Source organism: Aulostomus chinensis, chromosome 12, assembly GCF_037954235.1.
Source record: "Aulostomus chinensis isolate RoL2024-O1b breed Wild chromosome 12, RoL_Achi_v1.0, whole genome shotgun sequence".
NCBI lineage: Eukaryota > Metazoa > Chordata > Actinopteri > Syngnathiformes > Aulostomidae > Aulostomus > Aulostomus chinensis.
The window spans coordinates 12,158,409-12,174,710 of record NC_141331.1 but is presented as its reverse complement, the minus strand read 5'-3'; the positions used below and the strand labels follow the sequence as shown (position 1 = coordinate 12,174,710).

Genomic DNA, 16,302 nt, shown 5'->3' with positions numbered 1-16,302 from the left:
ATGGATAGAATTACATGGACTGTTATCGCTTTGAAAAAAAGGTCTATGGACGTATACAAACATCAGCTGTCTCCCAAAGCTGTTCGGAGGGGGAAAAGACATCCGTGACCATCTCTCTTAATCAGAGGGTTTCAAACGTCCTTTGCAAGGTCAAGCAGAGTCAAGTATTAGCACAACCAAAGCCCGCCCCCTGCTCTCCGTCTGCTGGCCTCTAGCCTCGTGCTCTCTGTTCTCCATACAGTACAGGCTGTCAGACCTGTTCTTTGTCATTTATCCCCTGCATTTATCCCCAGACCATATGTTGATGGGATAAGTTATAACAGAGGTAATTAGGAGAAAGGTCAAATGGTGACAGATTTCTAAAATGACACAAGGTGAGAGGCGAGACGAGCCTAGCAAATCCGTTTTCTTCTTTCATCATCACAAGATCATGTCAAGTTCATCAACGGCGTGTTAACGACATAAATGACAGAAAAAACAATGTTCAAGCAAACAAGCACAGCAGACGGCTTGTATGTAACATGAGAAGCCTGACTCGCAGTGATGAGTCATTAACCAACTGCTATTCACTGACACGTCACGTTGCTGTACAAACACGCCAAACACTTGAGTGTTCAGGTGTGCCAGTCCACTGAAAGAATGTTGCTTAACTTGTTGATAAAATAATAGGTGTGAGGTGGGAATCACTTCAGCTTGTAGTTAAAAAAAAAAAAGTATTAAACACATTTTTGGTGATAACAACAGATATTTTACACTAACGTTTCAAGTCGTATTTTAGGTTTTAAGTTTTTGCTTTGATTTTATGCCTTTTTTATGATTAAAAAGCACATTAAGTGGTTGTAGGACCCACGGCTCCATCTGCTGGGGAATAATCAAATCTGTAGCAGCACCAGAATATCAACGTGAACCTGAAAACACTTTACGATTCTGTGGGTATTTATAACAAAGCTGGTCCCACTGACATTATTCTCCCATGTATGAAGGTAATAATGAAAATTCCGAAGCGCTAACTGCCCTTATTTTAGTGTACTCATATCATTCAAATCATACAAAGTGAACTACATGTGGGGAACAAGGAGAAATCATCCTTTTCTTCTAAAAATAAGTATAAATCATCTACAATAACCCTAAAAATAAATACTGATAAGCTTCAGAACATCATAATATGATGAAATGAGTTTTTCATATAAGAATGACTTCACAAAACATTTTGTTTTATTTTTTGACAATAATAAAAAGTAACAATAACACATAAAATATAATACTTGACATTTAAAAATTAATATTTTGAATGTATTATCTTTTATGGCCACAAATATTATAGCATTTGCCGTGGTTTATTTCACTCGTTATTCCTCATTTGGTAGATCTTTATTGAATTCGATAACCAGATGGAGATTGTATATTTACCTACAATTCCCATCATCCATTCGGCGATTTCTCCGGAAGAAAACCTGCGCTTCAACCACGTACTTCCTCTTTCCGTCAACGGAGTTTAGGTAGGACAATTTGAGTCTCACTCTTGTCGCTGAATCCACTTTATAAACTAATTTTAACTTGTCATCCGCTTAGAAAGGACACGATTAAATGTAAAGGACATGTTTAAGATTACACCCCAATGAGCATTTTGATAGTAGACTTTATTTTTGATGATGATTTTAATTCTGTGTAGATCGTGGATGACATGGCGTTGCGACTACAGCCTATATGAGCCGGTAGCCGCTACATGTCGTTTTAGTGTGAATGAAGTGATACAAATAACTTAAATGTCAAATACCCAAGTTGTTTTGTGACGCTGCTCAGTTCTAGTTGCTTGAGAACGACATAACAAAGGAGCTAAACTGAGTACTTAACGGTGGCTAGCTTGCTAGCCTACTAGCGATATCACCCTTAGCGGCTAGTTAACTCCTGCACGTAAGCATTAGTACTTGAGCCCAATTACTGTTTGGACATACGTTGTTAAAATCTGAAGAAGCACGCAAGTGAATGTCCACCGTGGAATTAAGGGTGTCCTCTCTTGCAGTACACGATGGGACGTGTGATCAGGGGACAGAGAAAAGGTGCGGGCTCCGTGTTCAAAGCCCACGTTAAGCACAGGAAAGGCGCCGCTAAACTCCGTCACATTGACTTCGCTGAACGCCATGGTTACATCAAGGGGATTGTGAAGGTAAGGTTAACGTTTGACTCAGACTTTGCACAATTTTTCATGTTGTCATGGGGATGAGCGCCTCTTGATTTAATGCTTGGCTGTTTATCCTTGCCTAGGACATCATCCATGACCCCGGCCGTGGTGCTCCCCTGGCTAAAGTAGCCTTCCGGGACCCTTATCGTTTCAAGAAGAGGACTGAGCTCTTCATAGCAGCTGAGGGCATCCACACTGGACAGTTCATCTACTGTGGCAAGAAGGGTGAGAAGCTTTGGCGTGAATGATGTCCTGTGGATGTGAAGTTTTAAATGTAAACCATATTATTTGTCATGTTGGGAAGACTGAATATTTTGGGCTACCTTGGCACATGTGTGTGCCTCATGAATTTTGGAAACATGATTAGTGTTTGGCTGGTTTTATATTCCCAAACAGCACATTGGTGATAAATGATTTGGATTTTTTCTATTCGTGCATTACTCAGTCTGCATGCATGTTAAGTGTGTTTTCAAGGAATGGTAGATGTTGTCTGGTTGTTCCGAAGTGATCGTATGTGTCCACATCTAAGTCGCTGGATTGAAGTGTAGGAGCTTTGAATGTAGTAAGCAGAGCTGGTATGAAAGCGAACCGTAGCGCTGATGACAGATTCACGTTGTAACATTGGATGATAAATTCGTTGAATCACATCCAGCAGGAATCCCACCTTAAACAGCCTCCCTGACACACCTGTGGGTTTAGATGATATTTGGTCACTGTGCTTTGTCTTGCATGTGCAGATTGTGCTATGTTTAAAACTTTTTAAAAAAAAATCATATTTGCAATGGTGTGGAAAATGATATAATGTTGAATGGGTCCTGCACGGTGTTATGAAAAGTGGAACTGTAACTTTCCCGCTCCTTCACAGAATTTCATTTGTGAGATACCTCACTTTGATATTTGCTTTTAACACTGATTCAGACTGTACAATTATCTCATGATTTTCAGTACTAAAAATTCCACTCGATCACCCTTAAGTCATATTTTACATCTTTAGATATTATCCATCCCTATACTGTTGTAAACAGAATGGTGAGTGTGGTCACAACAAATTTCAGTCAGTCAGTCTTCATCCTCACCTGCAGCCAACCATTTGGAACATCCTGTCTCTCACAGCTCAGCTGAACATCGGCAATGTTCTTCCTGTCGGCACCATGCCTGAGGGAACCATCATCTGCTGCCTGGAGGAGAAGCCCGGTGACAGAGGCAAGCTGGCCCGCGCTTCAGGAAACTACGCCACAGTCATCTCACACAACCCCGAGACCAAGAAGTCCAGAGTCAAGCTGCCATCAGGCTCCAAGAAAGTCATCTCCTCTGCGAACAGAGCTGTCATCGGTGAGGGTCCCTGCTGCCCTTTACAGCGGTTTACTTGTTACTGTGACCTACTCAGGAGTTGGATGTTAGCTGTCATGAAACCATGTAGTCAGAATGATACTGATGAACTGAAGAAAATAATGGTAGCAGTGTGTGACCAGCTCTGCTGTGCTTGTTGAAGGTGTGGTTGCTGGCGGTGGTCGTATTGACAAGCCCATCCTGAAGGCAGGTCGTGCCTACCACAAGTACAAGGCCAAGAGGAACTGCTGGCCACGCGTCCGTGGTGTGGCTATGAACGTAAGTGAACAGTAGATGTTCTGCACGATGGCTCTTCAAGGCTCTCTGAGGGTGACAAAAAGCAAGAGAAATATTCTTTAACATGTACAGAGAAGCAGAAAAGCAGGGTTTAATAATCCACTGCTTTTCTCAAAGGTGAGATCATAAAAGCGATTAGAGTTGGGAGTAATTTACGAGTGTCTAATGACAGATGGGAGACCAGAGTTATTGAGCTGAAAGTTGGAGCCTCAGCATTAATTAACTGAAGAGATGAACACAGTGTTCTCTTCTGTTCCTCTGAGGGATTTATGTTCTCACAGACCCAGTAAAAGCCCTTATGGGTCTGCAGGTGGTACTTGGTGGCTAGGTCAGGCAGCTATTCTGATCTCCATATTAGAGCAGTTGGCAAAACACCATCAGAACAAGACTAAAACTGATCTTTGTTTCTCTTACAGCCTGTTGAGCATCCCTTCGGTGGTGGTAACCATCAGCACATTGGCAAACCCTCAACCATCAGGAGGGATGCACCTGCGGGTCGCAAGGTCGGTCTTATCGCTGCCCGCCGTACTGGCAGACTGCGCGGAACAAAGACCGTCCAGGAGAAGGAGAACTAAATCTGACTTTGTTGATAATAAAACGTGTTCCGGTAGAATCTGTCTCATGAGCTTCATTCGTGTTCAGATGTATGTGTGCAACGACAGGGTTGTGAAACTGTCGTGAAAAAATGGTTTCGCGCAACATCCACACGATAGACCCATTTAGCTGCTGGGACTCATCAAGCAAACAGAGCCATTGTCACCGTGCACTCATCTGTGTGCTTGAAACACTACAGGGAGTATAGATGATCCTTGTCGGCCTCGAGACCAAAGTGAGTGGTTGCTGCTGTATATACACTGGTTACACACGCTTCAACAGCTGAAGAGTAAGACGAGATGTTTGCTCTGTTGGATTACTGATATAATCAATTAGAGCCGGAAGCTGTGGCAGCAGGTGAACAGTCAAGACTGATGCAGCTCAGTGTCACTTTGTCCTGAAACATTCCAAACATATGATTAGGTTCTGTTCAAACACAGACCTCTCCTCCACCCACACACAAGTATTCATCCAGGGATGTAGTTCAACACAACTGATGCTCTGCTGGAAGGTGTCCCAGCCAGAATTGTTGATAGAGATTTCCTTTGAAGGACTTCAGAATCTAAAAAGGTACAAATACCCCGCATGACACAAAATCACGGATCAATTCTTCTGTAAAACATTTGACGACTACTTCCAGTATTTTTGGTCCACCGAGACAGCAATAACCTTCAGTGAGGGGATTTCAAAAAAATTCAACGTTCCCGTGACTGAGGGGAACTGTCCAAGACACATTCACCAGAAAAAGACAAATTTTAAGCAAACAAACAGAATACGTCACAATTTTGTACATCATCCTGTGTTCATACAAAAAAAAAAATTGAAAAACTAGGACTAGGAATTCTCAAACATCTTTTTACAGAAGACTTTTCCAGATTTCTCATAAATATATGAACCCCTAGCAACAACCTTGAGAGAAATGTCAGCTGATGCAGTTAAACAGTAGAGATCCCGGATGCATCTGGTAAATAGAAACTTCCCGGATGAAAACAAAAGTCCTGTTTAACATTCATGTCCAGAATTAAAAATGACACTGAGACAAGATTCCATGTTCTTTATTTGCTAAGGGCGCAATGCTTTTTTTTTTTTGTTATATTTCTGTGCACAAAAAAACCTCACAAAGTGAAAGTCCACATCGCGACTGTAGCTCCAGAATTCAACGTCACACCATGGCCAAAACAAAAGTCGGCAAAAAACAGGGCGCAGAACTCTGTACAGTCAATATCTTCTTTAAAAATAACACAAGGACAAAAATGTTCCTCTTAAATCAAATTCTATTTTTAGTGAAATACAACAAAATAAATTCTATAAAATAAGAGCAAAATATTTAAATATAATACGGTGGGCAGAATATTTTCATTTGCAGGAGTATTTGGTATGTTTTAGACAAAAAAAAAGAAAAAGAAAAAAAATTCAAAAAATACACGCATTCAAGTTACCAATTAAATACAGTATTTACTGATGTTTACCATTTACTCCTACAGAATTACAAGTTATCTCAAGTTGCAACATGACTAACCAGCCGCTATTCTTACGGTACAACCCTGCTGTGGAAACCTGTTCGCCATGAAGTGAGATCGCCAGGGTCTCACTGCTGCTCAGGACTTGTCACTCCATCCTGAGCCACAGCAAGAGGGCCCAACCTGACCAGCTCCATGGCAGAAAAGGAAGCTGTCGGGCAACAAGTCTGTCAAAAAAGGCTCTACTGAAGAGACCGAAGCAAACCACACAGTCTATTTTACACCAGGTAGCCCAGTGCAGCAATTCTGTTGCATATGCGTTTTTCATTTTTCAGAATTCCTATAGATGAAAGCTAAGCTGTCTATCCCACCGAAACGGACTGCCAAATGTAAAGTTGGAGGATTATATGTGCAATTGAAAAGCCACTTATACATTGGTTCAAAATATTGCCCTCATTGTAGATAGATGAGTAGAAAAAGAACAAAAACAGAAAAAGAAAAAAAAAAAACCTAAGGGGTAACGCCCCTCTGGAGATGTGGATTGAGAACAGCATTAAAGTTGTTATGATCACAAGTCTTCCCTTGGGCTACACTATTCTGGTGAGAAGCCATGCTAAATGTTACAGCATATTAACTGGAGCTTCAAAAAGGATTGAATTAATTACCGGAACAAACGAACCAAAAAAGAAAAAAAGAAGGGGAAAAAAAAGAGAAAAAGAAAGGCAATGAGTTTCAGAACAATGTTGCATCACTGCTTTTTCACATCAAACACCATAAAAGTCCACCCAACCATTTTCATATCTCACACTAAAACCAACCACAGCTCGTGAGTTGATCTGGCGTGGGTCATAAGGTCGCCAAGGAGCTTAAGAAGAAGAATAGAATCATGATAATAACAATGTGTCCTTCTGCAGCTGAATGACCAGTGACCATCCGATGGTAGAACAAACTTTACTGCTGAGCATGGGTGATAAAACAAAGAGGATTTGTTGTCTTCTTACAGTTTTTTTGGGGCGTTTTTCTTATTTATATTGTTTTTTCGTTATATCTGCAACATCTCCCAACAGCAAACCACACAGTTATGCTACTGGGGGATTTGAACAGTCAGAAACACTAACATACTATGTACACCTTTTCGTCGTGTAGACAAGCGCATCAGCATCGTCAGCTCTGGGTGACTTGGGTTTTCATTATTGGAACTCCTATCCGTTTCCTCTGCTCACTCTGCAGCCACCAGCAGGCTCCCGTCGTGCTGTCAGGCAGCCCCAGGCCAGGGAAGAGCGCCTCCTACAGGCTGACGGGAGAAAGAAGTGGCCTAGCTCTGCCCTGCCCTGGGACCAGAGAGCAAAAGAGAGATAGAGAGACAAAGAGAGGCCCACTGAAGAGCTCTGTTGACCGGAGGATGAGAGGAAGGAGAGCGGGACGATGGAGGCTCGAGGCACAGCAGAGAGGGAGGGGATGTTACTCCTTTGGTGGGGCTGGCGCTGGGGTCGAGGTGGGGGCAGGAGTGGGGGCCACTTCCTCTGTGCTCTCCCAGTTCTCTTGTGCTCGCGGGCCCGGACCAGGAGCGGGACCAGATCCTTGGGTGGGGGGCTGTGTAGGCCCTGGAGTCGGAGCAGAGGCAGGGCCAGGGCGCTGGGGGTTGTTCATGTGCTGAGCAGCCGGCCCGGTGTACGGCTGTCCATGGGGATGGTTGTTCTGTGGAGGGGACCAGAGGGGACACGTGTCACATGCTGAGGATGTCAACACTGATGTGGCAGGAATAGCACACAACATACCAAGCTGATTTTCACTGAATGTATGGGGTGCGCAAGAAGAAATTAGGACATTTTGGGGCAGAACAGTTGATTTCATTTTAATGCACTTTGAAACTTTGTTTTTGAAAGGTGCTCCAGAAATAAAAGTTGTTGTTTTTGCAATTTGTGTTTGGAACTTGTTCAAATTTGAAAAGATGCTGTTATTGGTACTTTTTCTTTTCCTTGGTACTTCAGCGTCTCTGTGCGAAACAAAAATATTTTTTTCAAATGTAAAAATAAAACCCAACTGTCATTTTCCATGTGCACTCCAACCTTTATCAGCTTTTACATACTTTGCATGAGTGAACACGTTCCAGGGGTGATGTCACATGATCCCTCACTCTTCCTCTATTGAAATTTGGTAACGAATGATTTCACAATCTGTGTTCAAAGAGTTTCTTTTTTAGCCCTCTATTGAAGTCTTTCAGGCAGGAAACTTGGCCTGATGGCCACCAACACTGCTGAGTGCCACGGAAATGCGAGGTGAGCGCCGCCGACAGATTACCTGCTGAAACTGAGCGGTCCCAGGAGAATGTGGGTACAGAGACGTATCCTCTGGAGGGGAGGCGTCTTGATCATCAGGTGCTTCCTGTTCATCTGGCTCCTAGTAAATGTCAGATTAAAAAAAATATTTCTTAGAAAAAATAAAATAAGTCACACTTAAAAATTGGAATGATTTGTATGGATGAAGCTGCTATTATTATTTGGAGGAAAAAAACAAAACAAAAAGAGATCTGGGCTTTACTACAAGTTGCTTGCAATAGGGAAGTCCAATATCAACTAAAACAGAATATTCAGATTGAAAAAAAGAGAACCAACACAACCTGACAGGCTAATTACACAAATAACACATGCCATCACACCATTGTTTATCTACCAGCCAAGTTGTCTTCAACTAAGATAACATTATATGAGGCTATCTTGCCAAAAGCTACCTTTGCTATACTTTCTAAAAGAGAGATTTGCCCACCTAACAGGCAAGAATATTTCAGCTTTCGTTCTCCCACACTTCCTTTCTAATTTATACATAACACTAGTATGTAGTATAACTACTGCTACTACTACTCAAGTATAGCTGAATATACAGTTTTTTTAGGGGGTCAACAGTGCTGCTGCGAGATTGAGCAACAGGACAGGAAGAGAACAAAGATCTGGTCATTGTGGGCGCAGATCATCATCATATAGAAATGATATACAGCTCAAACAGGGACATACTGGTCATAAACCTTTGACAACTCAAAAATCCTCCATTCAGGGAATTATTGACTATGAATTATTATGGCAATTTGTGTACATATAGCCCTACTTTAACCTTCAAAGCTTTGATTTTAATGTTTTATTTGTATCAAAAATCAAGAGACAGAATAGAGCTAATTTGGGAACAAGCATGTAGAGTCAACAAGACAATCACTAGCCTTGGCCACTGATGACGAACTACAGGAAAGTCGAGATTGTTCTCTTCACTAAACATGTGACAGGCCTTTGGAATGGGCTGACTGTTCATTACTTCCCAGCTGATTCTTTAACAGTTATTTTATTGCCTTCCTTTATGTTGTGGTGCCTGGAATACTGACCTTCCCTGGGCTTCCCTGAGTACACTTGAGCTGTGTATGAAATATTACAGGAGAAGTGTGTCATTTGACTGGATTTTTCAACATAAACAAATACAAGTTACTCTTTTTTTTTTTTTAAGTGAGAACACAAAATTACATCACTGCAGCCACAAATCAATGCAAAGCCAATTCAGCTTGGTAAACAAAAATATATGGGACATTTGTCCAAATTAAGTGTCACTGCTAGCTTACGGTAAAGTTAAATGAATCAAAACTAGAATCATCTAGCACATGTTTCACAATGTGGCTGCGGCTTTGGATGGATTTCACATTTCATCACTTACTAGCAATAACGTCGCCATGTGCTCTGGCTTTAGCAGTGATAATATTCTTTAATAGTAGAAAGTATTTATCAGTCTACAACATGTCGGCAAAATCATTATTTGTCGCACTGGTTATATTATGTCAATCTGTGAGTAATAAATATTTTCATTTTCAACACTGTACACCATTGTAAATGTGTTTCCATAGCAACCAGGGCCATCTACACGTTTTTTTTTTACTGTAATGGTAATTTTCATGGATGAGTCCTCGTTTTGGGTATCTGCCGATAAATTGGATTTGATATTAGAAGGAACACAGCAACTTTCTGGGAATAACAGTTATTGTCCATCCTCCCGAGAGCCAGACAAGAAGATAGATACCCTTCCCTCTTCCGTGTGTATTAGGGAGCTGAGACCCACAGAAACCAGCTGATTGCTAGTTAGCTTAGCACAATGCAGGGTAGTGGATGGGGAGTGTGAGCACATCTCCATCAAATGTTAGTTCTGGACTTTGACTAACATTTGATGGAGATGTTAGTCAAATGTTAGTCAAAGTCCAGAACTAACATTTGACTAACATCTCCATCAAATGTTAGTCAAAGTCCAGAACGTTTGTTGACAACTTGGAAGAGCAACTCCTGCTACTTACCATGATGTTGTTTTTGTATGTGAGGATGGGGAGGATTAGTTCTGGACTTTGACTAACATTTGATGGAGATGTTAGTCAAATGTTAGTCAAAGTCCAGAACTAACATTTGACTAACATCTCCATCAAATGTTAGTCAAAGTCCAGAACTAATCCTCCCCATCCTCACATACAAAAACAACATCATGGTAAGTAGCAGGAGTTGCTCTTCCAAGTTGTCAACAAACGTTCTGCTTTGTCTGACGAAGTTTTGAGGTGCTGCACAAAATGACTGCACCAGTCAGGAGAGTCGAGCCGCTTATATTTATATCTTCTAATCTTTACTGTTCTGTCTCCCAGTCCATGTTATGCAGAACCTCAGTTATATTTATGCGGGGAAGCACTATTTTGGAGAAAAGTGTATTTGATGACTACTGACAGAGTTATGTCAAAACTTCCTATCCTCTACCATTCATTATGCTAAGCTAACTAGCAGTCAGTTGGTCGCCATCTTCTTGTCTGGCTCTGGAGTGGATAATAAGTAAGTGCATTTCCCAAAAACTTGGTGTGTTCCTTTAAATTTTGATTAAATACAGTAAGAATAACTAACAGCTATAGCCACTAAATCAGACAATTTATCTTCTACAAGCCTCTTCATCCAAATACTGGACATCCTGGCTATTCGTTACTGGTACCATTCAAACTTTAACTGGGAAAATGTGAGTCCTAATGATGAGGCCACAAGATCTGATAGAAACAGATCTCAGTTTTACCAATGCATTCCTTCTAATAGCTCAGAGTGAAGATTCTTCCCTCAAAAATAATGGGGACCAGCGGACACTTGGCACTTTTGTGACTTCAGAAGCATCGCCATCGTAATGCTGCCCTGGGATATGAATTTAGTCAACATGCCACCACAAGGATGCGACATATAAACCCAATAGTGTCCCGCTCATATAGATGCCAATTCTCCATCATTAATATCTCCCTTGCCGGATCAGCACTGGAGCTTTTTGTCAAACTGTTCCGGTCATGTTTTATAATTTAACTGTTAAAAGCAACACTCAGTGCCAGATGAAGTGTCTGGATTCACAATCTATATCATTTTTCAAATTTCACAATCACTTGTGCGGCTGAGATGGACGAAGCACAATGAGTACAGTGAAGAAAGGTTTAGGTCTTATCAGCAAATTGGCCCAGATACAATCCTTAGAATCAGCTCGGGACATCTCTGGTATTTTTCAATATTTATCAGGCTTCTCAAGTCCATTGGTAGTATTAACACACCAACCCACCTATAGTGTTTGACTACAAACATTTATAGTTTATGGTATTTTTCCCTGAGGACTAAAACATCAACATCACCTTTATGTGTAATTAGGCAAAAAGTGTGTTTTTGTGCGTGTTTAAAAAGAGCAGTGTATATGCCATTACCTCCTCAGGACAAAGTTCACAGGCCTTGGCGAGTGTCATACGTGCACTGTGTGACCGCTCGAGGAAATAGCCATTGGAGGTCTCGTTGCTCTGAACTGGAGGAGACCAGTTGTTGTAGGTGTACTGTGGGTTGCCTGTGTAGGGTCTCCTCTCAAGCTCGTCCCCTAACCACTCCACAGCCCACGTCCACTTTCGTTTCAGGTCACCGTTACTCTGCATACACACAATGGACCACCTGATCAGCAAATAGAGCTCCATTTGACATACCAGAGAAAGCATTAAGCACAGGCTCCAGCTCTTAAAGTATAAAATGAACAGAGTTCATCAGAGCGAAAAGATTTCAGACCCCTCTACACATGGGTCTGCTCTCCAAACCTGTTTGCAATCTTCATCATGTATTATCGTCATTATCCCTTTGTTGCTTTTGTGTTGCTTTCTAAAGCCTCCTTGTATTTCTCGAAAGGCGTTATATAAATCCGAGCAATTATCATTATTGTGATTATGTTCTCTTAGTGTGCCTACCTGAAGGATCTGGTAAGCCACAGAACAGTTGCTGAAGAGAGCCACCATGCACTTGATGCACTGGTAAGCCCGTTTCTGGTAGTGGTTCTTGGAGCGCTGGATGGTGTCAAAAAGCCCATCTCTGTCATCAGGAATGCCCTTCAACACATTGTGGATCCTACACATCCAAATGAAGAAAACAAGGAAAGTGTAAATGTCAATCACACAAATAACAACACAGCATCCAAGATTTACACACTGAGTCATGAGTCTGACCTGTGTGTCTGCCAGGAGTCCTCAATGAGTAGAATCTGTAGCAGCAAGTCCAAGTAAGGCCTCAGCTCATATGTGTAGGAGTATGCAACCTGACAAACAAAACCAAACAGACTCTTAAAGATACAGACATGTACACAATGTGCAATATTTGATGATGATGACGACGAGGGTCTGTACCTGCCAGAGCAGCTCACTGAGAACAGTGGAGGAGAACTGGGGGTTCTCCCAACAGCTGAAGCGAAGCAGCTTTACTGTCTCTTCAGAGTTGCTGCAGTCCTCAATGATCTTCTTCACATAGCTGGTCCTCACAAACAGGATCTCTGCTACCAGTTGCTGCACAGGCATCACTGGGGCCGTCAGGTTTGTGTCCCCATAGGGGTTAGGGAGAGGGGGGTTACCTGGAGGGAGGAGGGGAGCGCAAAACGAATGAAATGCCAATTCTAGATGAAGATGAATATATTTTCTTCACGTAGAGTGAACCTTTGATTCGTTATGCCTGAAAGCCCTCAGCTCAGAGCTCGGCTTGCACAGCACTGAAGCTCAGAGTGGCTGCTTTGTCAGTCACTACATCCTGAGCAAGGATGAAAATCTTCATCGGGCTCTTGAGCACTCCAAACTCTCTCTTAACTCAACCACATCCCGGAGGGTTTAACAAGTCGTTATTGCCTCAAGTGATGAACTCACCATTGATAGAGGACTGCATACGTGAGGAGACATCACAGCAGCGGACCAGCTGGGAGACAACTGTGTAGAGCTTGCCCAGCTCAGCATACTGGTACTTAATGGGAGGGCCTGGGCCCTCGTCAAGAGCGACCAACATGAATGTGGCAGGTACGTTCAGCTTCAGCAGCTGGGTCTTCTCTGCCAGGCCTGTGAAGGGGGAGACCAGGGATACATCATTAAGATGTTCTTTTTCAGATTTTGTGTTGACTGTGCCTCTTCAGTCACACCAAGCGGCAGATGTACATGACAGGTGGGTGATTGCTATGTGCTCCTTACCCAGATTGGCGTACATGACAAAGAGGTTGAAGTACTGCTGCAGGTGACGGCCGTGTTCAGAGACCTCTCTTCTGAGCAAGTTGAGTACAGCTCTCAACAGGTGGTCACTTAGACTGAGGTTATCGCAGCCCTGATGCACAGAGATGGACAACAAACAAATCCTAGTTCCATTTAAGAGTACAGGATGAGAAACCTCTTAGGGAGCATTCTCCCATCAAACATTAAAACTGCTTCAGAAATCCATATTTGCAACTAACTTTCAGAGAGCAGAGAGAGACTGGAACCCACCTGAGCAGAGGGTCCAGGTGAGGCAGTGGGGGAAGGGCATGGGCCGTCTTGCAGGGAGAAGTGAGCAATGAAGACAATGAGCTTGGCAAACGCACCACGGACCTCAGCGCTCGGGCACTCAAGCAGGTACTCAGAAAACCGGTTAGGGTAAGCGAACAGAACGTTGTGTGCAAACCAGTAGCGTACATTCTTACTGTGTCTCAGCAGGATGCAGAGGGCGTCATACCTGCAGGAGAAGCAAATACTTAAGAGACAGAAAGAGAAAAGTGAGAGAAAACCTAAAACACTGAGCCAGCTTACCAGTCACTGGCAGGACCCCGTACTACTTTCTTGGTGTGAAAACCCGTGCTGAAAAGAAACCTAGCAGCCAGCTGAGCACTTATCATAGCAATCTCCTCTGCCTCAGGCAGAAGATGGTCTTGTCCTGGTGAAAAGACAACAATTAGAATGACTTTAAACCCTTCACATAAAGCTGACTTGTTTCTTAGGTCAGAGATGGTCAGAAGTCAAAGGAAAATGAGACATTTCTTTCGTTTTGCCTCTCAATCAAACAGGTTATAAAAAAACAGTTTTATACACTGGATTACAAAGCCAACAAAATAAAAAATGAGCGACTGCCAAATCTGTCCACCGATCAATCTGATCATACTTCAAAACTGGGTCAAGCTAGTAGATCACCACGAAATTATACACCACCATTTTGAAATCAAAGTGATGCTGCAGGATGATTCTGAAGGTGATATATTACCATCTCTAAAGGATACAAGGAACAAGTGGAAAATGAAATTGTTGAAGGGGCAGTGAATATCTGTACTGTGTCTACCTTTTCTGACCACAGGGATGTTCCACTGTCCCTCAACATAAGCTATATAGTGATGTATTTCTCTAACCGGCTTCAAAGCAGGCTAGAGGTTAAGATTAATTACAAATATTTACCACTAAGTAGTTGTTGCACCACGTTACCTGCCGTTCTAAAACACCCCACCCGAGGATTCAGAGGTTAAATGCTTGACCTTTCTAGACATATTTTGTGTTTTCATTTATATTTAAGAATAGATAAAAAGATGATGTACCTGGAGGAGGGTTTAAATAGACACTGTTACAGGTCAGAAGTTTCTTAATGAACTGGAAATATTCCAGGCTGTATTGCATTCGGTTGTGCATGAATTGGACGTTCTGCTTGCGGACGCTGCACTCAATGACACCAGGCATCTTGACCTGATGTGGCTTGGTAGTGGAGATTGTCAACTCCGAGATGTATTTGACAAGCTCGCTGTCCTTGTCTAACGAGTCCATGCGCTCGTAGAATAGAATGTAGGCATTCCACCAGCGCTTCTGCCTCCGGTATGACATCCTTTTCATCATGTGGTCGAAAACCTCGCCCATGTATTCTCCTCCAAAGCACTGGTTCTTCATCTCTTCCTCATCGTCCATCTTGCACTCAGTCACATCGCCATCATCAAACTTATACCAGCGGTTCTTCTCACCATCACCACCATTCCTCTGGATGATATAGGAGTAGTAGTGGCCGCCGCTTGCCTGGCCTGAATGGACCAGCACCCCAACTAAACGGTACTTGGAGCTGCCAGGAGGTGTCGGCTCTGAGGGCTCATTCTGTTGGATCACCTGGTTCTCTGGGTTGACATCATCTCCCTCTAGCTTAGCCACACCAGCTACTGTGTAAGGCTCCATGTCCAGCTCTCTGGGAAATTCAAAGTAGTCATTGAACTTGATGGCACACTCCCTCTCCCAGTCGTAGTCAAAGCGCTTCAGTTGGATGGCCAAGACTGGTGGCAGCTTCTTAATCAGCAGCCGCTTCACAGTGTCCACCTAATGATGAGAGAAAAAATTACTCATCGCCTGCAGTTTATTTGAACAAGAAAGAAGGGGCAGACTGAGTAAACCAAATGAGCGGGTAATCGGGTGCTGCTCCATTCTAACCTTCTTATTACACTTCTCACAGTGGTAGGCATTGGCTCCCTCCAGCAGATCTCCTTTAACATACTGCTCCATGGAGTCCAACAGGTTTTGGTGGTTTCTGATGTCTACATTAAGAGTTGTGAATGACTCCTCACACTCATATCTGAAAATGAAAGTAATCATTTAAGTTTCTCTTTCTAAAACAAAGAATTAAGCACAAGAAAAGGGATATGTATGATTACCTGTGAGGACATCCCTGACAGATCTTTTGGTCAGCAAAAGATCCTCCCAGCACCTTGCTGAGCATGGCAGGGTGACCCAGGGCTTTTAGAGCTTCATCCAGACTGTCAACCAACGAATTAAAGAACTCCAATGCATCGTGCTGCTCCCGTAGGTTCACTGGTTCACCCCATAACCTTAAATTAAAACAGAACAGATGGAAAGCAGATAAATGACAATTGGATATCAATCGTTTCACAGCTGAATCACAGGGCAAATGAAACAAACTTGATATAATACCTGAACTGTTTCCAGAATCCCCTAGGGACATAGTACTGCAGTCTGGATGCAGCCAGGTGGCCAAAGATGACCTGTAGGTGACGCAATACCCCGATGTTGTACTCTTTCCTGTCCTCTGACTTACTGGAGGGTTTATCGTCAAACTGGTGGTGATAGCTGAACACCTCATCACGAGGATCAACGTTACTCTGCAGGACAAGACAGAT

The 16,302-nt window shown here is 42.7% G+C and overlaps 2 protein-coding genes across 7 annotated transcripts in view; one reads left to right on the top strand and one right to left on the bottom strand.

The window, feature by feature from the left end:
* Positions 1-1,355: 1,355 nt before the first annotated feature.
* rpl8 (ribosomal protein L8) lies at positions 1,356-6,579 on the top strand. The gene is made up of 6 exons (XM_086220176.1): positions 1,356-1,499; positions 2,024-2,167; positions 2,266-2,407; positions 3,296-3,514; positions 3,675-3,790; positions 4,225-6,579. The coding sequence occupies exons 2-6, from the start codon at positions 2,030-2,032 to the stop codon at positions 4,381-4,383; spliced, it is 774 nt and encodes a 257-aa protein (XP_086076302.1). The 5' UTR covers positions 1,356-1,499; positions 2,024-2,029; the 3' UTR covers positions 4,384-6,579.
* usp9 (ubiquitin specific peptidase 9) overlaps positions 5,442-16,302 on the bottom strand; it is a 39,784-nt gene continuing 28,923 nt past the window's right edge. For 4 of the 6 annotated variants that reach the window (XM_086220171.1, XM_086220170.1, XM_086220174.1 and 1 more), the window contains 15 exons: positions 16,097-16,284; positions 15,820-15,993; positions 15,599-15,740; positions 14,731-15,487; positions 13,958-14,081; positions 13,658-13,883; positions 13,370-13,499; positions 13,055-13,240; positions 12,548-12,768; positions 12,371-12,459; positions 12,116-12,272; positions 11,594-11,806; positions 9,233-9,262; positions 8,164-8,262; positions 5,442-7,560 (listed from right to left, as the gene is read on the bottom strand). In XM_086220171.1, coding sequence (XP_086076297.1) covers positions 7,324-7,560; positions 8,164-8,262; positions 9,233-9,262; positions 11,594-11,806; positions 12,116-12,272; positions 12,371-12,459; positions 12,548-12,768; positions 13,055-13,240; positions 13,370-13,499; positions 13,658-13,883; positions 13,958-14,081; positions 14,731-15,487; positions 15,599-15,740; positions 15,820-15,993; positions 16,097-16,284 — 2,973 coding nt within the window. In that variant the 3' untranslated portion in view covers positions 5,442-7,323. The remainder of the gene's footprint in view (positions 7,561-8,163; positions 8,263-9,232; positions 9,263-11,593; positions 11,807-12,115; positions 12,273-12,370; positions 12,460-12,547; positions 12,769-13,054; positions 13,241-13,369; positions 13,500-13,657; positions 13,884-13,957; positions 14,082-14,730; positions 15,488-15,598; positions 15,741-15,819; positions 15,994-16,096; positions 16,285-16,302) is intronic. The other 2 variants (XM_086220173.1, XM_086220175.1) reach the window with 1 other exon arrangement.